Genomic DNA, 26,484 nt, shown 5'->3' on the forward strand with positions numbered 1-26,484 from the left:
GCTGTTGCAATATACAAAGTATGTATTGTTATTGGAATTTGATATTCGTGCCATAATAAAAGGATCGCAAATATTCATGGCTTTATAGTATATGGCATGTGTTTATAGTTTTCTTTTCATATTCTTTTGGAGTATCCAGACCACAGGATAAAACATAACCTACTATTTAAATCTAACCAAACACTTGGATTTAATAAATTACTGATCAAAATCAGAGTCACGTTTGTAGCGTTCTGGATGCAATACAACAAAGTAGGGTTCAAATATTTTATTATAGGGTTCTTTGAAAAGTAAATAGTCAATTATTTGAGACCCTCAAACTCAAGCCTCCAGAAAAGACATGAGACCAATGATTTCTGCATCACTTATGTCAAAGTGATTAGGTAGAAACCCATAGATACACCCTTTGACAGCCCTGACATAACCTCAATAGCAACTGTTTTAAACAGAAACTGTTGGACTAAAAAGAGTCTCCTTTTCAAGCAACTACGGCAAGTAAGGAAGCTAAAGTGCTTGTTTTGGACAGGATCTCCAAGTCCTCATCTGTGACTTAACATGTTACCTACCAGACGGTAGTGTCCACTTGGTCAGAGCAGTGCTGCAGATAGTCCAGCTGTGCAAACAGGGGGAAAAGCACCTGCACTCCTCCAATGGAATGGATCGCACTCTGAACCGAGTGTGTTACAACAGCCTTCACATCCTGCAGGAAAGAAACTCTATTATTGTCCCCTTGATAAAACAATCATTGTCAGTCAGCAGAGCTCTTCATAAAGTAAAATGAGAAACAGTTGCTTTATGTATGTTTAATTATTCATTTTTGGAGGATACAATGTTAGATACCTGAATACAGGTCTAAGAATTGTAACACCCATGTTGAGATCTTGGGTTAGATTTTCTTGTTTGTTTATTTATTTTTTTTTATTTATTTTTTTTTTTTTGCTGTCCTAACTGTGTGTTACTAGGACCTCATGAAAACATTTGTATTCATCCACTTTTATTTTAGGTGCTTATATTAGTGAAAGTGAGTTTGGTGTGGCTGACTCAATTGGTACTGTAAAACATAAAGTTTAATTTACTTGAGTGAAATATCAAGTTGTACTTACAAAAGCTATTCATAACAAGCTGTGCAAAAACCTTGAAGGGGAATGTAATTATTTGCTGTGTGTTGTATAATAAATTTGCTGCTTATGTAATGCAAGGCCTTGGGAAATCCAATTGAAGAAACTAAGCTTAAAATGAGTGTCAATGAACTCAGGTTCTAAAACAAATTTACTGAAATATTTATCTACAAAAATCAGCAAGGTATATTCTCCACATAAGTAGCCCCCCCTTTTCTTCTTGGAAACAGATAAGAGAATTTTAAACCATTTTTGATAATTCATCCTAAATCATGACCCAGAATTTGTTAGTAACATTCCAATAACGTCTATTTAATCACAGCAAGGTCAACTATACAGCAGATTATAGCTTTTCATCTGGAGTCACTGTGCATCAGCAGTGCTTGAGTAATGTGTGAAAGATATCTACCTGCAGCATAAGGGCATGGGGTGAGTGTATAAAGATAGAAGGGTTGTCCTTGGGTGAAGACTCGAGGCACAGCTGGGCGTCTGTAGCTCTTGGATTGTACATGAATGCAATACAGCTGGACAGCTTCCCCTCGTACAACAGCAGCTTGTGATGTTCAGCAAAGAGAAGGTCACTCTCTGCCTTGTATTTGAAAGTGCCCTGGAAAGATATACAACAGGAATGCAGTAAATACTGGGCAAATATCTGTAATATATACTACTCAAAGAAATGTGGACATTACTAGTTAAAGGGTGAACATACAATGACAAAACACAAGATGGGAAAGCTTGTTCAAAGTTAATATTTGTTTATTACAGGCTTAAAATGCCTATTAAAATAGAGACAGTGGTGATTCCTAAAATTTAAAGATCAATCGTCTTCAAAGAACATAAGAACCGTAATTGCTTTCTTGCTTGTTTTACCTTGTAGCCCGGACCCAGCTGATAAATAGCTAGAATCTGAGCAGCACTGACTGCTTCGCTGAAGAGGTAGACAGCCCCCATCTGACCACAGAAAACACGGTTGGCATCAGCCGTCTCCGAGGACCCCAAGAAACATTTGTCAAAAGTCTGAATAAATACATAAATAAATAAAAGTTGATTGGTATGCAATGCAAGCACACATGTGTGTACAGTACATGCAAGACATTTCAGGCCAGAAGAACAGATCAAAACATTGGAACTTGAAAGGGATTTACTTCTGTTTAAGGCAGTTCAAGACTAACAGCCAACAGGCAACAGGCTCTTAACTTCAGCAGTGCCAACACATACATTACATGTACATATATAATCTATGTATTAGGGCTGTCAATTAAATCACAGTTAACTTATGCGATTAACACATTAATTTTTTGGGAGATAATCTTTTTTAACGCACGTTAATTGCACTACTGTTTTGCCCCTCTTCGCATACCATAATTCATTACCTGCGGCACCACCGTACTGCATGCCAGGATTGAATGTGTGTAGTCAACGTCTGAATATAAAATTAGTCGCAGTCAGATAAACAAATTGTGTAGCAAAGCACTCAAACTGAAGGACTTGTGAATTGGACGTTTATTTTTTTTTAAAACTTTGGGTTCCAAATTAACACCTGCCAAACCTGGGTTAATTTGGTCTCTGGTGGGTAAATTTCACATACTCGTACGCCACAGTGGCAGGCACATTTTTGTACACTTAACACTTTGAATGCCAGAGGCTCTGTGCCAGTGGTGCGAATTTGCGACAGACCGCTGTACCTTTATAAACAGAAGCTGTTGGCTAAAACAACAAGAAACTTGAAAAAATTGTCACCACAACTTCTGCTGTCGATTGGTCTATTATTTAACATATGCTGTCATTCAAGTTTTTTTTTTGTTTGTTTTTTTAATCAAAACTCATATGAAAGTGATGTTGCTGACAACCAAACAAAACAGTGAAGGAAGCAGTGCTTGCAATGTGAAGTGATAGGACTAGTTTTCCATACAGTCCGTCAGCATCTCTTTTTTTTTCTTTTTTTAAAAGAATTGAGGTTAGTTTCTGATATTTGCTTAAAAAAATGCTTACTGCTAAATTAATTGAAGTAATTGTGGGACATATTCCCTGAATATGATAATAATACATGAACGCGTATTGGAAATGAAACTGGATTAATTAATGAAACTGTGTGTCTTGAGAAAAAGGGCAAACTACTGTGTCTTGAGAAGAGGGCCTCTCTCTTGCAGACATACTGAACTATGTGACCTACTGAACAAGGTGACCGGGGCTAGGTGGAGTCTGAACTGGATTAGGCTCAAAGGACAGTTGAATTATGTACAGATAATTCACAAATGCAACAACAATCGTTTTGACGCAAGGAAGACATAAACCAGTGATGTCCCAGTGGAAAAGGACATTAAAACATCAAAGGACTGGGAATTTAAAGAGGCAAGATACACTAATGATCTCATGAAAGTGGCTATTTAGCAGACTGAAGAGACTATAAATATCCAAGCAAAACTAAACATTTTGCGCTCCACATTGAATGCTAAACAAGGTGCTGTCACTCTGCTAAGCGAAGCTGCAACTCCAGGATTCTGCCTAAAAACGGACCCAAGACGGGACTCTGCCTGAAAACAGACCCAAGACGAGGAAGCAAGTTGCAAGCAAGTCAACGACCACAAGCAACGAGACTGAAACTTACAGAGACTTATCACACAAACCAATCTAGGTCTGCTGTACACCTAAAACCACAGTATCCAAAAGAAACTGTGTCCTGCTACCTGCGTAACAAAGATTCAGCGAAGAGGACAGAACACTGTTGTGGATCCTATACCAAGGACCGAAGACTTTGTTGCAGCTGTTTGTTGATTCTATCGAGAATTGAAAGCTTTGTTACTGTGTTTGAGCCAATGTGGGATTGAAGACTTCATTGCTGACAGGAGAGCCTTTTGTACTGGATACTTCAACAGATTGAGTTTCCAAACCAGCGGACCAAAAGTCTAAGCTTCAAGGAACCCATGAGTATAGTTCAAGTTGCATTTTCCTTTCATGGAACTAAATTAATTAACTGTAACACATTCACATAGAATTTAACTGTTAATTATTTAGTTTGCACACTTTGCGTGTGAAATAACTTTTAGTGAAACTTGATGAAGTAACTATAAGTAATCTACCTCATATTGTTGTATGAAGAATTTCTTTAAAAGTAAACTTGCCATATCCTTAATCTATATACCATTAATAAGCTTAATGTGATATATTCTAAGATTGTCTGCATCGTTTCAGTTGAGGCGGTGTTCGTATGTGGGCGTGTGTGGGGGGGGGGGGGGGCAATTTACTAGCTACGCAGCTTGCTTGAGCTGCTGCAGTGGCTACTTTGTGTGTGAGGAGACTAGCGATGTCATATTTCAATTGCCTGCTAGCCAGCATGAGTGCAGTGAGAGTTTTGAATTGGGTCTTTTGCTTAGAGACTATGATTTACTTTGACTTTTCTGATTTCTGTGTACTATTTGTGTACTTAAATAAAATACTACTGTTGATTAAACATGCCTTCTGCAAAATGCTGGTGAAAGACAACATTCCATGGGAAAACAATGTGGCAAAGTGTTAAGGCTGGTTTATATTCCATCGCTCGACTGTCCTTGAAGAGCAAGGCGACCTGCGATCATCGTCTCGCTGTGCAGTTTAGACTTTCTACCAGCAATCGCCCTGCTCAAACTGCAGTCGCTGTCAGTTCAAATCAACTGAACTTTGACCTTGTCACTATAGTTATTACAATGCCAAAATAGATGAACGGTTGTTTGTCGAGAAGCTGCTTGGTGTTTATCCCTGCGTATAAGCAGTCGATAGAGCTGATTATAAGATCAGATGAAAAAGGAGAATATATGGGTATCAATTGCTGAATAAATGCAATCAACTTGTGTGTATTTTAACCTCACTGAACCAAACAGTGACTGCTGTTTTAAAACACTTTGTATATTATGAAGTGCCCCAGGTCCAACACATTGTTGTTATTATTATTGCTGTGCTACATTTTTAAATATAGCACAGCACGTCCAATATTTTCTGTAATAATAATAATAATAATAATAATAATAATAAATCATATTTTGTGTCTACAAACTCTGAAAAAGGGATTCAAATGACTCCTAGTAAACTATAATGCAACCACATTAAAGTAAACTCTTATTTGGTATTTAAGATGAATTTTGGTGAATTTACTATTTACTGGAATCAACTGTATCTTGAACCGACTTGTTTTAAAGTTTGAAAAAACATAGTAAGTTAATGCTTAGCAGATCCTGTCAGAAAGTGTGACAATAGAAAATAGTTTTTTGTTTTTTTTAATTAAATGATTTTTAATAATATAGGGTTTATGAACAGAACAGGCTAAATCTAGGAATGACAAACAAGCAAGAGTGTTTATGCACTACATTGCTGAGGTAGAAAGAAGGCAGCTGCAAGAGAAAATAAAAGGTGCAAAGTTCCTGTCAGCGATGTCAAATGGTTCAACCGATAGCGCTGTCATAGAAGAGAAGCTAGTATATGTATGATTCTGCCAGAAAGGGCTGGTGACTGTGCAGTGTGTGCGCATGCAGTCTGTGGAGAGGGCAGATGCCCTACATATCTCAGAAGCTATATCTTCACTCGTGAGGCAAATTGTTTTAGACCCTGTTGGATGGCTCATGCTTGTTTTTGCATTTTCTTTTGTCGTCGTCGGCCCCCTGAACGATGTTGGCCAGTAAAATGTCTGTGTGGCCGGTGGATTTTTCCATCCACTAGCCATGGTGGCTAGTGCATGGAAAAGTTAATTTCAAGCCCTGCTGTGCTGTTGGATAGCTACCGACTGCAGACCCGTTAACATTGTAGCTTTGTTTTATTTCAATAACCACATTTATTTTTATAAAACTATATTTACAGTTATGAAGGATATAACCGTTACTCAGGTGAATGTTTTGTTTTATTTAGGCAATTTCAAGTTATTAATAATATTATTTTAAATGATTATTATTATTATTTAAATGGCAGTAAAAAAACATCAGTTTATGAGTAAAGGAAATTGATCATTGTAAATGCAGTAAGGTGAGTAATAAACAGACTCCACTGTGATTTAGCAGTTGGTTCAAACTATTTAACAACAATGCTGGATTGTAAATAAATATAAAAGTATAAAGAGAATCCAGAAATAGGAAAACAGGGTTTTTATTCTGGGTTGTTTTTTGGATGATGATAGTAACAACAACATAGGCCAGAAAAGTTTATGTGTTCTCTTCAGGAGGAGCCAGCCGGGTTTGTGAAGTGTACACACAGTGTCCAAATGAGATTTCTCTGTTCAATATTCTTGATTTTCCTTGGCACAGGTTTGATACTTTTAGTTACAGCATTAGAATACAAAGCTCAATGAAACTTGCTCATAGTACCCCGTGGTAACGAACTCTCCCCCTCGTCCCAAGACACCACCAAACTCTCCACAGTTAAGCAGCCTCGTCACAGTGCGTAAGGTCTTCCAGTTAAAGCTACAGTAGCATTAGCTGCGCAGTAGAAAACACAGTTCTAACTAATCATTTTTGCTGTATTAGTTCTACACCAATAACATTAATAAAATAATTTGAACAGTGCAAATACTGTAAGCTTGCCAAAACAATATAAAATACATTCCAACACCATTAGTAATAAAACCAGCTTAAATGGGATGGATGCAGTAATTGTATCAATTAAATATGCGATTAAAACCAAGATTAACCAAGATCAATTTCTTTAATCTTAAGATTAATCGTGATTCATTATTTATTTATTTTTATAAAATAGCTTTACAGCCTTAATACATACATACATATAAATAAATACATACATACATACATACATACATACATACATAAATAAATAAATAAATAAATAATGAGCGCTTGCGTAACATTGCAGGAATTTAAACAGCTCAGTGTGCAAAACAAGACTCATTAGGGACAGCGTGATATCCCCCTCCCCTGCCCCCCCCCCCCCAAAAAAAAGTTACAAAAATATATTGCTGTGCTGTTGCTAAAGTGCCTCAAGTACCTAGTGTAAAAACTGGACAAAAACAACCCCATGACACAGATTTAATGATAAAATCTAAGCTAAGCTAAACCCTATGTCCTGGGTAGCATATTGTCCCCTCCTCTAAACCTTAAAAAAATAAGCCTCAACTAGACAGGAGAACATCCATGGAAAGGAGCTGTTTTCATCTATCCTGAATTACTCTTTGAAATAACCAAAATAATCACAATCCATAGACTGCATATTGCATACTCCTGTTAGTTATTAAAACCACAAAGTGTAACCTGATAACATACTGTACCAACTCCTCTGAAAGTCAGCCACAATATAAATTTTGATGTTAAATGATAATGTTCATCCATAGCATCCAAAATACTAAAATCACAAATGGTAAGGTAACTCACAAATGATACCGGTATGTGACAATTTAAATGTGAAGACGACGTAGATCATTTTTTTAACTATTTCATCTTGATCTCTCCAGGTAGCTCACCATCATGTGTCAATTCGGAGAGCTTTACAAAGACGGTTACAAAGATACTTTTTGATGGCTCTTTAATTTAAATGTAACAGCTGTTGATTGAAAGTGTGAGAATCTTCATCGTTGACACAGCTTAAAGGTTACAACAATTCTCACACTTGCACACAATTTTAAATGGCCTCAGGTTTGGAAATACACTGTCTGACATGTCATTGAGGAGATGCAAACAAACATACTGCAAGCAAGAATGAATTAACCTTTGTTATTGTTCTATATATAATATACAGCACATGGAAACGCCAATATACGTGCTTTTACTTTAAGGATTACAAAGAATATAGTGTGTATAATATATATATATATATATATATAACATTTTACTTTATAGCATTTTTTAATGTAATAAACAAAGCACATTCCTTATAATCTATTTTCATATTTTTACGCTACTGCTTTTAAATGTGTGTGTTTCTATATACAATGTACTTACATCACTGGTGTTGACCAACCAGGTGATTTCCCCATATGATGCAAGTTCCCCGTTCACGTAGCAACTTATCTCACTGTTCTTCCAGCGATTGTAGATATGTACAATTGTCACCATGTACCACTAAAAAAGACAAACAAAAAAAAAAATTATATATATATATATATAAAAATAATGTTTTTCAATACTGAACTTTATTCTCAATTTGGAGGGGTGCGGCGATTAAAACTCCACCCAAAACTGAACAAAGATATACCGTGTGCAAAAAAAGGGTGTTACAATAAAATGATTGCGTGGCTGCTTTTAATACACAACTCAATGAGCACAAATGCAGTGTAAACATTTAAACAAGCGTCCTCCAACTTGTTGGCTAATGTGTACACACTGTTAAATTTAACTGCACTCAATATCTATTTTAATACATACCTTCTGTGGCTTGAAGTCATACTTCACACAGTGTTGGAATCCTTTCCCTTTGGATTTTATTGAGGTCACAATCAAACAGCCTCCAACAAAATGTGCAGAGTACCCCAGTCCTTTACTCGTTCGGAAACTGAAAGACAAATACAGGTTCACTTCAAATGGGCCAAACACAACCCACTGTACATGCATCTGATAGAATTTAATTAGAAGCTTAAAATAGGCCAAGAAAGGAATGCCATGAATTTTATTTGAACCGCCATCAGAATAGTTTAATCAATTGCTTGCATTGTGAAGTTTATTTGCTTTAGCCTAGGGAAAGAAAAAGCTATGTAAATGTTTTTTTTTGTTTTTTTTTACTTATTATTTATTTATTTTTTTACAATATACCCTGCTATCCTCCAAATTAGTCGCCCCCCCCCCCCCACTCCTTATTAAAATGTGTTATATGTCACTTACCAGTACAAGTAAGGTTTATCCTTATCAACATTGATGTTATTGACGGGGTCCATTCGCAGCCAGGTATGAAAGGTGAAGCCATTTTGGTAGGGCCACTTTGCAATAGGAGGCAGAGCTATCGCCTGTAAGTAATGAAACTGTTATTGCAACAACTCCTCAAATCAGCAAGTCAAAATAATGCCTATAAAAGCTTATATTTTAAAAGGATTAAGCATTATTAGGGTAAATGTATTATTTCAACACAAAGAAACCTAGAATAAGCACTGGATTTCAGCCTGAACTGTCGAAAATGACTTTGCTTCTATAACCTAATTGTTCGTAGGAGCAACTTTTGTTCCGTACTGATGCCTTTGGCTGTTGTAAAGATGCAAGCTTGATGCCTTTTATTTTTTAAAACAACTGTATGCTTGGAATAGTTACCAAAGAATAAAGCGACATTTATAACTTCAAACACTGCCACATGCATGAAGTGTCAGGTGTGGTCCCTGGACATGGGCTATGTTCTGGTATACAAAGTTGCCTTCTGTTAAATAGACATGTTATCGTGTGCATGTTTTCTGTGCATTGTATCCATCTGGTTCATCCAGATCCCCCCCCCCCCCTCCCCTTGTGGTTCACATAGAGTGCATTGTATACCCAAGGAACCCTCATGTTCTTTACTTTTCTGGGCTCATTACAAATTTATATGGGGAATGGGCAAATCTCTTAAACATATCCAATAGCACTCAAATATATCCAATACACTGGTTGTGTAACCCTATTTTATTCCTGTAACAAAACTGTCAGTATAATGTTTTAGTAGGATTGCAAACCAACTTTTTTCATATGTATTTAATGTGTTCATTGTTATGGTTGTCAGAGCATTGTCTCTTGCATCCAATTTGTGCAGACCAAACACACAACACAACCAAAGGTACTGTCCTAAGGTGAACTGAAATCGCTTAAGCATGCTTAGTAAATTGGCTCAATAATCCAGAAGGCTGCTGATGTACATACTCCTTAGTAAAGAAGATCACCATGGCAATGCATTACTTGATTCCACAATCCCTACCAAAAAGGTGAATGGGAATACTGCCTGTATGTATACAAGTCTTTGTTATCTGCAGTTTGCAAAAAGTGTATTCTTTTTTTCTATTTACCAATTTATTTTAAAAATATTTGGCATCTAAAAAACACTACCAAATAACATAAAAAATAAAGGTTTGCACATAATCATATCTAGTATTCACAGATCCATACTTCAAAAAAATTTCTGTGTGTGTGTATATAAGGTCACTCTATTCAATTATCATGGGTGAGGCCCTACCAAATTCACGGCCCTGAAAAACACGTTACAGACCGTGAAATCTGGTCTCCACCATGAACTCTGGTCTTTTGTGTACTACCCTGCAGTAAAATCCTAAGCACTTATATGTACCGTTACAGGTTCCTGATACGAAGAGGCGTTCACACCGAACGCTGAGCGGTGCGGCAAAAAAAAAAATTGAAGCCATTGTTTTCAATGAAGGCGGTCACACTGACGGGGGCTAGCAGAAGATAAAATATTTTCAAATTTCACCGCGCCGCGCCGTATACCACCAGCAACCAAACAGGGGAAAGTAGGAGGCTCCTTTGCGAGGAAGACAGACAGCAATTAAAATGGAAGAGAAGCTCATTTTAACTGTAGGAGTTCCCAGAGTTGTACAACACAACTCTCAACTTTCTTCTTTGCTTGAGGATGTCATGGACCCACAATGCTTGTGTATTTTTTCTTCTTTCTGCGGTAGAGCAGGGCAATCGCAATTTTCTTTTTTTCGAAGTTTTTCATGATTCAAAATTATCGGGTTGTCAAAGGCGCTTATCCGAGTACCACTGATTATTTGTGCTTTTACAGTTTCCCTCACAAAAGTTTGACATGATATGATGACAGCAGTTGCATTTTTTTTAAAATCATGTTTATACGATAATGCTCAATAATATTAATGTACAACGAACCCTTTACCTTACACTCTCTTTGCCCATACCCAGCAAACCAGACACATGTAAAAAAAAAACTCACAAATCAAAGAAATAAACTATCTCCATTTTTAAAAGCAACATGTTTTCATTTTATTTTAAACAAACATACACAATTGTACCTGGCAGTAAAAAAAAAAGTGTGTTTCGCTGCTCATTACTTAAAAATATTTAGCTTTGTATTTTCTATATGAAAAACATGAAAAACATTTTCCCTTCCCACTGGCATTTACTGTTTGTTGCTTGGCAACCAAAAATCACTGTACATGCAGCTGTGATGTAACAACAGACCACCCACTGACTTTCCCCTTGCTGCCTTCAGTGTGAACAGTGGTCTGCGGCGACACAGAGCGACGGCGTAAGGAGGCGGCATGCGCATCGCGTTCGGTGTGAGCGCCCCTTTAGCTTGTTTCAATTTAAAAAAGGACAGAACAGATTTATTGATGGACACTTGACACCAATAACTGGGCTCACTGATTGGTGGACACAGGCATCCGGGGCAGGTTTAGTATGTATGACCTACTGATCTGAACTGGTAGTACCATCGGGCGAGTCAAATTAGACCTACATTTTAAAATGAGTGACCAAAATAAATCCAAAAGTGCTACAATCATTACTGCAGCGGATCATGTAAAATAATTTGTAAGCCAAACATATACCAAGTAGTAGTATGAGCAGAAAAATATTTTTAGCCTCTGGATATATTGTCCAGCTACAAACCCATCCCTAGCTCGGCGCTGTCTGTCAATTCCAACAAACTCTGTGGATGCAGAGAGAGCTGTGTCTAAATACAGACAGGTATTTACACCGTAGAGACGGTGTAAATACTGAAGATGAAGAAAAACTGCATTTCGGAATATTTTCTGAGTTTCTGAAGTTTAAAACCAGAACAGTTTTTTGTTTTTTTTTAATAATAACAACAACCACCACAACGCAACAATCACAGAGCGATCCTCTGGATTTCAGTTTTCTTTTCTTTTAGCGTTTCTACTTTTTAAAATGTTTATATTTTGCTGTTTTTAACTACATGTTCATACTTTGTTACACCACCGTGAAATATAAGATATAAAATAGCTGAAACCGTGAAATTTAAGATTTTTAAAATGTTATGACCATGAAATTTACAAAAATGTACTGTGAATTTGGTAGGGCCCTAGTCATGAGTAATAAACAGATAACTTTTTATCCAACCCTCATAAAAGGAAGCTGAAGAAAGCAGAGCTGAAGTAGCTGCAAAGGTGGGGGGGGGGGGGGGGGGTTGAAGATGCCTGCTGCCTCATTAGCATTGAGCTTTCGCTCTTATCTGTGAAACACAAGCAGTGATTTTATTTTCATTCTCCAAAAGCCCCAGCAGGCAGGCAATCATTGTTGCTGATCACCAGTTTCAGAAAGTGATGATCTTAAGCGGATAGAGGCCTTCTGATTTCACATTCACCTCCCTCATTCCCATGGAGAAGCTCCTTCAGCCTAGCAAACCTCCTCATTCGCCTGGAGCTCCTGCTTCACTGAACTACAGTATACCAATACAGAGAAGCGTGACCCTTCATTTTCTATGTGTGTGTGCATCAGTGTCTGCAACAGATATCCTAACACTGAGCATGGGACTGTGTTACTCTACAAAATGTAACACTAAGATTGTACAATTATAATCAATTTGGATTTTTACTGAATGTATTATTTTTTTAATTAAGACAATAATAAATCACAACCACCACCACCACCTGTTCATTAACCCAATTCAAATACTGTAATACAAGTGTCCAGTCCTTGTGTTGCCGATAGATATTTATATTATATGCAAGGTTAAAAACATACACTAGCCTTGCACCCAGTCCTGGGTTTCTGAACTTCCCTTGTTTAGGATATACTCAAATGAACAATCAGACCCCTGCTAAATCTGCTCTAATCTGACCACATTTGAATACGTCTCAATTGTGTCTGTAGTATTGACTATTAGGACTTGTTCATGCGGCTATAAGGGAAGGAACATTATATTAAGAGCGGTTCTTGGCTACTAAATAATTTAAATGATATACTGTACTTAACTGATGGTAGTTTGGAAACCCAGGACTAGGTGAGTTTCTGACCCTGTATGCATACCGTTCTTTATTTACTAAAAACGTTCTCCTTTAGGGGAGTCGTGTTTAACTGAATTGGGTCTTGCACAATACTTCTAACCCAGCAGTTTGAGGCTCTATGAAGTTCAGTCTTCAGTTGTTCAGATCAGGTGGTTTCTACCTTGCTAGGCTGCAGCAGTAGTGATTGCTCAGATGCATCTTAATGCATATCACTACACACCGAGCTGAAGTCTGCAGAGAAGAAAGAGCATCCTGCACACGTCTCCTAACCAGTGTCTCGCATGCATCACTCAAGAATAAAACCCAGTTACTGACTTGTGAGTGTGTGACAACATTGGGTACTCACCGCCGCCCTCTTTCCAGGAAAGCTGAAAAAAGAATCAGGACCGTTTTTCTGTGGCATGTGTTTTAAAACCGATAGCAACTTCACAGCATGTGGAGGCTGGAATACACAAAAACAAAAAATACAGAAAAACAAAATGTTACATTTTTTAAATAACAAAATAAAAAAATACTAACTACCTAAATGTATGATTATTTATAGTTTCAAATACTGAAACGCGAGTGGCTTTGTAACCCTTGCAATCAAAAGAATAAATTGATAATATAATACAATAGACTTTTTTCAAACATCCAGTGTCTTTCAGTGAAAAAGCTCCTTTCCTTTACATCGTGTCGTTTTGTTCCAATGAGCAACAAGACACTGCACAGTTGTTCCAATATAATAAGTCACACCTGGATGCTCCTGAAACATTCAAATGCATGGGCTATGAAGAAAAATCTATTGGCAATAAATATTCTAGACTCAAAGTGAATAAAACTTACTGAACATGTAAATAGAAGTATCAATTTAAAACAATAAAAAAATAAAAAATAAAAAGTTACCCATTGCCCTTTTTCTCCTTGGAGTTTGCTGAAGAACAGCTTGAGTTCACAGACAGTTATACTGTAGCTGGCCAAGACACCCAGCATATCGACTAGCAGATCTGCATATAGAAATAAACAAATAAAATCATAGCCACTGATTGCACGCAATTATTTATAATAAATATGCAGTGCATCATTTCTGAGGTACATTTGTGAGCCGTCACACTTCTTTTAACCCAAGGGGGTGCAGATTTTCTTACACTGTATCACTGTGCATCACAGATGCACATATTCTATTCAGGACTGATGCAGTTTTTTTGTGTTCGAGCACAATCTGTTAATTTATCTCTCTAACTTTGGGTACATGAGAAACAGAAAAACGGGCACAGACATTAATTAAATTGATGAAGGGATAAGCCGAAATGTTAGCTGGTAGACTGTGGTAGACAAAATGCCAATTCTTTTTGTTTTGATAAAAAAAATACCTCAAGACTCAACTGTTGCCAAGTATTGACGGAAGTACAGTCGCCACCACTTGCACCAGGGGTATTTCGGGCAGCCGTTTATATCGGACAAATAGCTTTTGCTGTTTGCCATTCCCATTGATTTAAAGAACAAAGGCATTGTTTATACCGTGTTAAGCACGCCGTATATAGATTTCAGGCAAACTCAGCAGTTTGGATCTAGTATGTGCCATTCACATATATTTAAATAACAAACACACTGCTTATACTGTAGTAATCGCTCTTACTAATCCACCAATCAGCTGTTTTCACCTTGTTACCTTGCCAGTAACATAGATTTCAATACAAAAAGGTAGCACTTTACTGCAGTAAAAGCTTGACAGATCGACCAATCAGCTGTTTGCACCTCGTTTCTGAGTGATTACCCCTGTACTGTACCTTGGCTATTTAATCACTGTATGCAGTGTCGGGTTATTGTGTGGGAGTTTATACCGTCCATCGCTTACTGCAGGTGAATCACGTTAACAAACACTCCCATTCAAAGCGGCAAAATTACATGAAGGTATACTTCCCTTGAGGGAAGTCTTTATTTGAATTATTGAACTAGACTGATTATACACCCTCATAATAAACAGCACCATCAAGTCATGGTGTGATGACTATGTAGCAAATTACATCAGAAGAGACATTTAAGCTTTTAAATCTTAAACCTGCTATTACTGAACAAACTAACCTGCTATCATACTGTCAGCTTTGTCGATCCTCTTGAGGACCTGTTCTATGAGCCCCATCTCGGTGCAGGCTTGCAGGTTGTGAATGCTCTTCTTGAGAATGGCTGTGAAGATGCTCCAAACTTCAGCCTGGCAAGTCTTGTCACACTTGTCCAGCAGCTCCACCATACAGGAGATACTTTCCACTTCTTGAATGATGAAATTCATTTCCAGATCAAACTGGCCACCTACAAGCTAATAAAAAACAATAATAATAATTGGGTTAGATTATCATGTTCATATATCTTGCTCTTGATTAGATACAGTTGATCTGTATAACCCTGCCCTCTATAAAGCACTTACATACAGATGTACATCATCACATTAAAACTCAAACAGAAGTCTGAATCCTAATTGTTAATAAGAAAATTGGTCTGTAGTAAGCTTGTTCAAAACAGAGACAGCTTTATTACTGGCTCAGGCACTATTGTTTTTGTAAACACTGAAACCCAGCGCAATTGCATGTATAACTAATTTAAAATCAAGTCTTTGTAAAAATTGAGATGCTTCTACATTTTAAAAGGAAAAATGTGCATGTACAGTAAAAAGTATTTTGTAGTTATCTGCAGCTAGTGAAAACTAAAATCGGAATAAAATTAGCTTTTTTTTAAAGCAAAACAAAAACAAGGCCAAACTTTATTTCTGCTTTACATTTTGAACACATTAGGCTCCTTAACCTAATTGTGTAGAATTTCTGCTTTGTATTTAAAAATGGTAATGACTTTGGGTGGCCTAGTCTGTGTCTGCCATGCCTCTGCAAGGACACCTGCCTCCCATGCAGAACACACATCGAATTCCTTCCACCACCAATCTGAACATAGTCTCGTTCATCACACTCTCACAGAGACCGGACTATACTTCAGCTTCAATGTTTTGTTTAGTGGCTGCCCACTCCCAGGCAGCCATATAGATGCAGCGCAGCACAGTAGTAAAACACTCACTGAATATACAGGGCATTTTCCAGTAACTGAGGACTACTAAACTGCACCAAGATTAAAAAGTGAGAACTAGTGCTGGGACGAGCATGTGTTATTCATGTTCAAATATGCTTTGGAAATTTAAACGAATATTACATTTATTTTATTATTTATTATATATCTTGAACACACAAGTATAATTTGTGCCACATTACAATAAAACATCTCTTTGGAGTAAACCCGGCATCCCATCAAATTACCTATATAAGAAAGAAACATTCATACAGCAGAATGTGTGTCATTCTTCAGACGTCACTCATACTTTGGTTACTTTGCAGTGTGGAGTAGTGGTTAGGGCTCTGGACTCTTGACTGGAGGGTCGTGGGTTCAATCCTAGGTGGGGGGACACTGCTGCTGTACCCTTGAGCAAGGTACTTTACCTAGATTGCGCCAGTAAAAACCCAACATTTTGAATGGGTAATTGTATGTAAAAAATAATGTAATTGTATGTAAAAATAATGTGATATCTTGTAATAATTGTAAGTCACCCTGGATAAGGGCGTCTGCTAAAAAATAATAATAACAACAACAACAACAACAACAACAACAACAACAACAACAATTGATACAGTTCTTTATGAATTGTCATGTGAACCAAGTCCTTTTTGTAATTGTATGTAAAAATAATGTGATATCTTGTAATAATTGTAAGTCACCCTGGATAAGGGCGTCTGCTAAAAAATAATAATAATAATAATAATAATAATAATAATAATAATAATAATAATAATAATAATAATAATAATAACAACAACATTTGATACAGTTCTTTATGAATTGTCATGTGAACCAAGTCCTTTTTGCTACTGAATACATTTACAGTAGGTTTACCTGAATATTCAAAAAATGCGTAATATTAGCAGCATTATTTTTATAGGAGCATTATAAAAACGGCCTGATAGCTGAAGTGGTGTCCAAGCTGAGGGAGATAATGATTGAGACTCTGAAACCTTGGTTTCATTTTCCATTTGGGCTGTGTCCTAGTCTTCTCTTTGGTGTAGAATTATTTAACTTCAAACTTTAAGAAAAAAAAAGCAAAACCTCAACCAAAATGTTGTTTGTTGTAAATTCACAGTTCAAAAAGAGAGCGTACCTTGCTTAATGATTAATGCAATTAATAGGATTAATGTTCATGACAAGAGATGCTATTGTTTACTGATCACAATATCCCTTGTAAAACACTGTCTAAATACTTGCAATTATTACCTTTAGGTTTGATCACTTTAAGATGAACACAGTTTATAAAGATTACATTATTTCTAAAGATGTATTACTTTTTTTGTTGCCATGCTTATTAATGAACCTGACTATTAAAAAGATAATAATAAAAATGAGCATAACAATGCTGTGGTGAAATTAATTCTGCAGGATACGTTTTGAATTGACAAGTAGGATATTGACAGCAGAAAGACTACCTCAATTTGTCATGGGACGAAACACCAAAAACAATTTCATCAGTGGCATGAAACCAAATCAATTTCCTTTCCTTTTTAATGGCAAACTGTCCAATTTAAATGAATGAAGCTTGATTAAAAATCAATGTAAAACGCAAAGCCTGCTAACAGCAAAAGAGATAAAAGCAACAATTTCTGCTGCTGTACCCCCTAAAGAAATGCATTGCTTTCTCTACTGTGCAGCATTTGACAAAGCGCTTAGGTTAGCTGAAAGAGCGGTTTCCAATTTCTTTCTTCTGCATGAAATAGATTTGAAAAACGAATACAGGGGGTGGAAAAAAATTACTGGGTCATGGACCGATGGGGGGGGGGGGGGGGGAGAAAGAACATGCAAATGTTGTGCCCCACTGGAAAGGAATTTTCCCTCCATCCATAAAGCACCCCTCCTTCACCTACCTGCCATGAAAGCTAATAAATCACTGGACCTCGGAAACGGCACACCTTTTTAAATTTACATTTATAGGCTGCGATTGTAGCCATGTCTTGTAATGGATGCATGCTGGTGCAATCTAAGGGAACTTGTGATTTATTAATGTGACACCTTTTGAGAATCGCAAATCCGTCATTCTTATACAGCCTGTATAAAATCACTTGAGGGTTATACTGTACAGTAATAACCAAGAGGTAAAGGCGCAATCATAGCAATGCTAATGTTTCTCATAATCTGAGAACCAGCCAAAAGTAACAATAATATTTTCTTTGGCTATACATCCCTTTCCATGTATTTTTCTCCATGGATCATAACGCTGACTGAAAGCAAAAACAACTGGAACAAACAAAATGATACAATACAATAGCACTCATGCATAGTCATGAAATATTGTACTCCTAACCAATTGCATCTCATATTTTTATTTCTATGTTTTAGTAACAATCTTCTTGGGCTCAGTGTATATACAGTAGGTTTTTCAGCAGCAGTTGGAAAATGAGGTGGAAAAATATGTAAAACCTTTCACAAAAAAGACAAACTGTGTAATGTAAAACTATACAAAAACAAAATTAAAAAAATTAAAAAGCACGGGCTTTATCTAATGATAAGAAGCAACCTTTCACCTCACATTCATTAAAACCAGTCACATAGAAATATTCTATAAGGGAGCAAGACTACCAGAAGCATCAAATAATTATAATCAAGGGAATGCAAGATGCCTACAGCAGATCTGTTTTCAGTTATTTATGCGCGCAAACTCTGTATCCTTATGGCAATTATTAAAAAACCATCTATTGTGAGGGTTAGTTTAAGGAGTAAATAAAAGCTTCAATAAGGATCAGATGTTTGAGGTATAGACCCAGTCCAATCAGTGTTCTGACTAACAAATTCTCAATATCAGATTGTGCTGCTCCCACAGACGGACCACCTGTAAATTAAGCAATGTGCATAGCCCTAACCCGAGTGCTATTTTAGGTTTTCAAGCACAGCCACTGAAATATCACTGTCTGATCTACAAGTAACTTCCTTAACAAAGAAAATATAGGCTAGTGTATTGTAGCCTCTCCAGGGTCCCCTTTTAAACTAGATTTAGCCTACATGTTATATTACTAGAAAACTGATTAGAGCATGGCAGGGTATTTACAGCATTAAAAAAAATGATGCAGAAGATCAGATACTAGCACATACCTAAATGTCCCAACATACATATTTTAATGAAATCTAAATCTCAGAAGGTCTCATTGCTACACTTCTCTCAAATGGGTGTGATAAACACAGTTTAATCATTTTTTCTTGCTGGACGGCTAACTTGGATATTATTTTTTAAATGCGCATATTTTTTGCTATTTAGCTTGTAGCCCACGTCTTGTATTTTTTTTTTTGTTTTTGTTGTACTGGACGATTGCTTTAAACAAAACGCAACACTGCAACCTTACAGTCAATTCATTCATGGGGGACGAAGTTTAAATGTACGCTCTCCAGTTAATAGCATTCGTTCTGAATGAATTTTTGTGCAAGTGCTGCGTTTGTTGTTCTTTTGTAAGCTTGATTTCATGTCCTTACTGGAGTGCAAATAGTTTTTCTTGTGTTAAGCAAATAGTGCAAGTGCTTTTTTCGCTGTCAATCAATCCTTCTGTACAATATTTCAGATATTCTTGTATTTGGCACAGTAACTAGTTCTAATTTCTGGGAATGAATATAGTTGGCTATAGGCTGATTGTTACAGCGTGACCCTGCAGCAGAGCGCTTCTGTGGAAACAGCGCACCTCCATTGACATTGTTGTGGGCAAGTCCTTGTTGCCAGAGCAAGTGCTTCTAAATTTCTCTCAAATCAAAACGCAAACATCTCAAGATTTGGCAAAACGATTCCGTAACATTGTCTATATATAAAAAAAGGTTTGTTTACATCCAGGAGCTGTCACGTATAAAACACAGATGCAGTTTCATTGATTTACAGCCAGACCACACCACCTCCCACGTTCCATTGTGAAATTCATACAAAAAACAAAACAATGTGTCTGGCGGCTCTAGGTAGAAGTGCTTATAAAATTGTTATGTTTGCAAATCTGCCACTCAAACGCAGTCAGGATATCTAATACATAAATTCAGGAAAACTAAAGCCTGAAGTGCACTCTAACAACAGTTTCGATTTCAGGAGTTCATTTTTGTTTTCCGTTTCACCAAATTAACAATCTGTTTCAATAAAAAAAAATAATAATAATTGTACCCGAATCTCGCCCTCACAATGGGGGGCTCGACTTTTACTCAAGCGAATACGGTACTTAACTGTCAACTAAGGCTTATACTTTCTATAATGTAAATCAAACAAATAGATTAAATGCACTTTTTTCTACAGTACCCATCTTAACCAGTAACACTGTGAATTTGATAGTGTTGTCACTTGTCAGATAAATGTGTAATTGATCAATAAAGCATAATGTATATACTTATATAATACAGTAGAAGTTTCTCTGAATAAGGATCACAAGAAAAGTGAAGGAACAAAATAGATGGAGTGGTGTCTCTCAAGATGGAAACAGGATAAGCATGTTAGCAATGAGGCAGAAGCATAACCACAGGCTCACCACAGGATTTCATAATCTCAAGCAGTGGATTAATCTTTTTTTTTTTTTTTTTTTTTATATATATAGCATGCCTTTAACCCAATAAACCTGCCTACAGTAAAGGCTTGTGTATCTGCTAGTTTCTATGTTAGGATGTGTTAACCCTGAAAATTTGGTAGATTGTGTTTGAAGAATTTCTTTTTTTTTTTTTTTTTTTAATAAAAACAATACAAAGGACAGCAGAAAATTTAAAAACACAAGCAGTGATTTTATTTTCATTCTCCAAAAGCCCCAGCAGGCAGACAATCACCGTTGCTGTTGTTCCTGATCACCAGTTTCAGAAAGTGATGACAGAGGCCGCCTTTTTTTTTTTTTTTTTTTTTTTTTTGTTTAATAATTTAGTCGTTGCCAATTAGTTTTTATTATTTTCTCCCCAATTTGAAATGCCCAATTATTTTTAGGCTCAGCTCACCGCTACCACCCCTGCGCTGACTCGGGAGGGGCGAAGATGAATACACGCTGTCCTCCGAAGCGTGTGCCGTCAGCCACCCGCTTCTTTACACTCTGCAGACTCACCGTGCAGCCGCCTCGGAGCTACAGTGTCGGAGGACAACGCAGCTCTGGGCAGCTTACAGGCAAGCCCGCAGGCGCCCGGCCAGACTACAGTGGTCGCTGGTGCGCGGTGAGCCGAGGACACCCTGACCGACCTAACCCTCCCTCCCCCCAGGCGACGCTCGGCCAATTGAGCGCCGTCCCCTGGGAGCTCTCCGTCCACAGTCGGCTGTGGAATAGCCTGGACTCCTGCACTCTAGCGAGTGCTTTTACTGGATGCGCCACTCGGGAGCCCCCGGCCTTCTGATTTCACATTCACCTCCCTCACTCCCATAGAGTAGCTCCTTCAGCCTAGCAAACCTCCTCATTCACCTGGGGCTCCTGCTTCACTGAACTACAGTATACCAATACAGAGAAGCGTGACCCTTCATTTTCTATGTGTGTGCATCAGTGTCTGCAACAGACATCCTAACACTGAGCACGGGACTGTGTGACTCTACAAAATGTAACCCTAAGATCGTACCATTATAATCATTTTGATTTTTACTGAATGTATTATTTTTTTAATTAAGACAATAATAAATCACAACCACCACCACCACCACCTGTTCATTAACCCAATTCAAATATTGTAATACAAGTGTCCAGTCCTTGTGTTGCCAATTGATATTTATATTATATGCAAGGTTAAAAACATACAGTAGCCCTGCACCCAGTCCTGGGTTTCGTAACTTCCCTTGTTTAGGATATATTCAAATGAACAATCAGGCCCCTGCTAAATCTGCTCTAAACTGACAACATTTGAATACGTCTCAATTGTGTCTGTAGTATTGACTATTAGGAGTTGTTCATGCAGCTATAAGGGAAGGAACATTGTTTAACATAATTTAAATGACATACTTGGTAGTTTGGAAACCCAGGACTAGGTGAGTTTCTGACCCTGTATGCATACCATTCTTTATTTACTAAAAACGTTCTCCTTTAGGGGAGTCGTGTTTAACTGAATTGGGTCTTACACAATACTTCTAACCCATCAGTTTGAGACTCTATGAAGTTCAGTCTTCACAGTTGTTCAGATCAGGTTGTTTCTACCTTGCTAGTGCTGCAGCAGTAGTGATTGCTTAGATGCATCTTAATGCATTTCACTACACACCAACCCGAAGTCTGCAGAGAAGAATGAGCATCCTGCACACATCTCCTAACCAGTGTCTCACATGCATCACTCAAGTGATCTAAAACCCAGTTACTGACTTGTGTGACAATATATATTTTTTTAGAGTACCCAATGATCAGGACCGTTTTTCTGTGGCATGTGTTTTAAAACCGATAGCAACTTCACAGCATGTGGGCTCAAGTTTTACACAAGGTCGACGTTTACTCGAGCGAATACGGTACTTAACTGTCGACTAAGGCTTATACTTTCTATAATGTAAATCAAACAAATAGATTAAATGCACTTTATCTACAGTACCCATCTTAACCAGTAACATTGTGAATATGATAGTGTTGTCACTTGTCAGATTAATTATTTCATTCAGTAATGGATCCCTTACTGCAGCGGTTTTCAAACTGGGGTACGCGGGCTCTCGAGAAAAATTCTGTAATGGTGGACAACGCACTTTATTTAGTACGATTTGGCAATCTAATAAACGTTTAATCTCCTTTCTATAAAACTGCAGCTGCACTGATGTATGTTTCCATTCTGCTGAGCAAGGTTAACGCTAAACACCAGACTGCTGTGCTGACAACGAGCGTTCAGCGCACACATGGCTAATTTGCATATTCAATGTAACATTTAAATTAGCCGTTTACATATGTCATATTTAAACAGCTGGGCTGTTACTGCAGTCTGTGGGATATTTATAATAATAATACTCAAAGCTTTGTCTTGAATTTAATTTTGTTAGTTACTACTTTAACAGCAGGTTTTCATACAGTACTTGGCTGAGCTCTAGTCCCTCCTCTTTTCCTGTGTGCGTTCGTGCCAGCCAATCGAGACGTTTTGCTTTTTTCCAACGACCCGATTAAAGTTTATTGTATCCTGAAGTAAGCTACTATTGGTTCATTTCAAAATACAGAACATATGGCCAATCAGAAACCAAAGTGTTGACTTGCGGTCTACTTTGCCTCATTTTTACAAGCCGCTACGCACTCTGGTGTTAAAGTAAGAGTTTTTGTTTTCAATTCGGAGAAAAAATATGGATTGTTGGCTCAAGACTGGTAAATTAGCACAGGGTGGAACACATAGGGATCAGCAGGAGGCCAGTGCATCCACAGTTTCAGCTGACTCAACTACAGCTGGTGGCTGTAGCAGTGCAAATGCAGAGGAGGCCTCACACCATTTACAAGTTCAACCTGGGAAGTGTGCAACAGAGCAGGACAAAGAAAGGGCGTCAAAAAAACGCAAGTATGATGAGTTACATTGAACTTGGATTTACATGGACTGGGGACGCTGGGTATCCCCAGCCACAGTGTGTCCTATGCTGTGAAGTTTAGTCTTAAACCGTCCTTTCTTCACCGGCATCTAGAGACTACACACAATCAAATTTAAAAGACAAATCAGTTCCGTTTTTCAAACACAATTTGGAAGAGCTAAAAATCAGTAAAAACATTCTGAAATCGAATTCTTGCATGGGAAATATAAATGCACTTCGAGCTTCATATCTCGTGAGTTAGAGTGGCTAAAACAGGGAAACCACACATTGTTGCAGAACATTTAATTATACCTGCTGCGAAAGATGGTGAGGTGCATGCTGGGTGAAAAGGCAAGAAAAAAAACAAAAAAAAAACCCAACAAAATAAAAAACCACCTTACCCCTCTCCGATAATACTGTGTCTCGCCGTATTGATGATATGGCTGAAAATGTTCTCTCAGCTTGTGAATCGCGTTAGAAACAGTGACTGTTATTCTCTACAACTAGACAAGTCCACGGATTTAGTAGCCTAGCTAATCTTTTGGTTTATGTTCGTTACATCGACGAAAGAACCATGCATGAAGATTTTCTGTTTTGTCGTCCCTTGCCTACCCGAACAACAGGAGAAGATTTCATTTTACTGGTTGATAACTTCATGCGTGAGAACAGAACTGACTGGTCCCGCTGTGTAGGGATTTGCACTGATGGGGCAAAAATCAACTACGGCTAAACAGTGGAGTCGTGGTACGCATCCAGGCCGTAGCAACAGAAGCCACCTGAGTGCACTGCAGCATACACAGAGAGGCCCTTGCCAAAAAAATGCATGACGACTTAACGTCAGTGTTAAACGATGCAGTAAAAATAGTTAACTTCGTTAAGGCTCAGCCTCTAAATTCAAGGATCTTTGCTACACTGTGTGATGAAATGGGAATTAACCATACAACAATACTACTGCACACTGAGGTTCGCTGGCTGTCGCGTGGCAAAGTGCCGACACAACTTCTTGCTTGTTAGATGCTACCTGGCTTCAGCGATTAGCCTACTTAGCAGACATTTTTTTCTTCCCTGAATGAGCTTAATTTAGGCCTACAGGGCTTAAGTACAACTATTTTTAAAACACATGACAAAACTGAATCTTTGATCAAGAAACTGCTGTTCTTGGATAGCTGCTTACAGAAAAATATGCTTTCCAACACTGCAGGAATTTCTCACAACAAATGAGATGCAGTTACATGAGGGTGTGAAAGCTGACATGGTGGAGCACTTAAAACAACTTGGCCAGCAACTTAGAAAACATTTTCCCAACATAGATAATATAAACGCCTGGATACGCAGTCCATTTGGAGGTGTCTGAATCTCTCCCAATTCCTCATCTGTGAGTGCGTGAGCAGGAGAAACTTTTAGATCTCTCTTCTGACAGTTGCCTTAAATTAGAGTTTGCACGCAAACCTTTGGCAGACTTTTGGGTGCAAAGGATGGAGGAGTACCCGGACCTGTCAAAACGAGCTGTCACGTTTCTGATGCCCTTCTCCATAACATACCTTTGCAAGACTGGATTCTCTGCCCTCACGGCGATCAAGACCAAGTACCGTCAGAGATTAAATGCCAAAAATGACTTGAGACTGAAGCGCTCTCCAATTTTCCCTGCCATCAGTGATTTGTGTGATAACAAGCAGGGACATCCATCACACTGAAGGCAAGCATTTTAGTATTATTTTTAATTAGCATCAGTAGGCCTACTGTACTGTACGTTACTCACCAAGAATTTAAAAATACCAATAACGTATGTTCGTATTACAAAGGTCAGCTATAGAAATGCGTGGATAGTAAACATTTTTTTGCATCCTTTTGTGTACAAATCTCTTTATTAATCAACAAAAATACATGATTGCCATTTTTAAACTAGGGTGGGTGTGTGTGTGTGTGTGTGTGTGTGTGTGTGATTGAGACCAGCACAGAGACTTCAATTTAATGTTTCCAATAATAATGTAATAATTGTATCTGGGACAACACGCTCCAGGGCTTGTGTGTTTTGTTGTATAGTGTTATTGTACTGTTTTGATAGAGACAGAGAGAGAGATAGATAACCCTATCTCAGATGGGGGTACGTGGTGGACTACATTATTTGTAATGGGGTACGCAGCTTAAAGTTTGAAAACCCCTACCTTACTGTATAAATGTTAAAATTGACCCGACTAGAATTTAACAGTGATGTTGTCTAAAGACATGATTTGATTGTGAACAGATGACATTGAATATATTGACATACGGTCTACAGTTGTTTGGCTCAAGGTGAATCAAACTTTTGAAGCTGAGCTTCTGTAATCAAACAATGGAAACAGGAGTTTCCAGCTATAAACATGTAACGTAGGGGCCCTTGTGCAAGCAACCGATATTTTGATTCAATAGTGGTAGGTATCATAAATCCTAGCTGAAATGGTACTATGGTATGTAAAAGGATCAATTTGTCAATCCTCACCTTTTAGACCACTTAAGAAAGGATAGTGTATATATATATATATATATATATATATATATATATATATATATATATATATATATATATATATATAGTACTGACAGCACATGTATGCCAGCCAGCAGATAACCCAAACTACAATAAAGTAAAAGTATTTGTTTTATATTTATTGAATACTGGAAAAAATTAAAATGGAAAGAGAACTCTCATCAACTACTAAACCAGGCACTAATGAAACATATCCTGAAAGAAGACCTGGCATAGAGAGCACAGTGGCCTATTCAAACTTTATCCTTTGTTTTTGGGAGTCATCAGATCCGTTACAGTAACGAAATACAAACTGTTCTCTCCAACAAGGCTTTAAATTAATAATAAGAGGAGACACTATGCTAAGTCAGAGCTAGGACTTTACATATCATTTGTGGTTTCTATTTTCTTTCAAGCTATCGTTTAGGAATGGGTTAGGGTAGTCGATTACACGAAAATTAAGCAAGTATTTGAATAGCAAAATACATATTCATGTACAGAAAACAAA

At 37.5% G+C, this 26,484-nt stretch overlaps 1 protein-coding gene across 5 annotated transcripts in view; it reads right to left on the minus strand.

Annotated features, from left to right (window-relative positions):
- Positions 1-26,484, minus strand: part of LOC117420647 (lipopolysaccharide-responsive and beige-like anchor protein) — a 311,185-nt gene that overhangs the window by 257,268 nt on the left and 27,433 nt on the right. For all 5 annotated transcript variants that reach the window (XM_034034155.3, XM_059028772.1, XM_034034157.3 and 2 more), the window contains 9 exons: positions 15,043-15,274; positions 13,864-13,964; positions 13,325-13,420; positions 8,906-9,027; positions 8,453-8,579; positions 8,030-8,149; positions 1,989-2,135; positions 1,528-1,725; positions 567-700 (listed from right to left, as the gene is read on the minus strand). In XM_034034155.3, coding sequence (XP_033890046.3) covers positions 567-700; positions 1,528-1,725; positions 1,989-2,135; positions 8,030-8,149; positions 8,453-8,579; positions 8,906-9,027; positions 13,325-13,420; positions 13,864-13,964; positions 15,043-15,274 — 1,277 coding nt within the window. The remainder of the gene's footprint in view (positions 1-566; positions 701-1,527; positions 1,726-1,988; positions 2,136-8,029; positions 8,150-8,452; positions 8,580-8,905; positions 9,028-13,324; positions 13,421-13,863; positions 13,965-15,042; positions 15,275-26,484) is intronic.

The sequence above is a fragment of the Acipenser ruthenus genome, chromosome 1, assembly GCF_902713425.1.
Source record: "Acipenser ruthenus chromosome 1, fAciRut3.2 maternal haplotype, whole genome shotgun sequence".
Classification (NCBI taxonomy): domain Eukaryota; kingdom Metazoa; phylum Chordata; class Actinopteri; order Acipenseriformes; family Acipenseridae; genus Acipenser; species Acipenser ruthenus.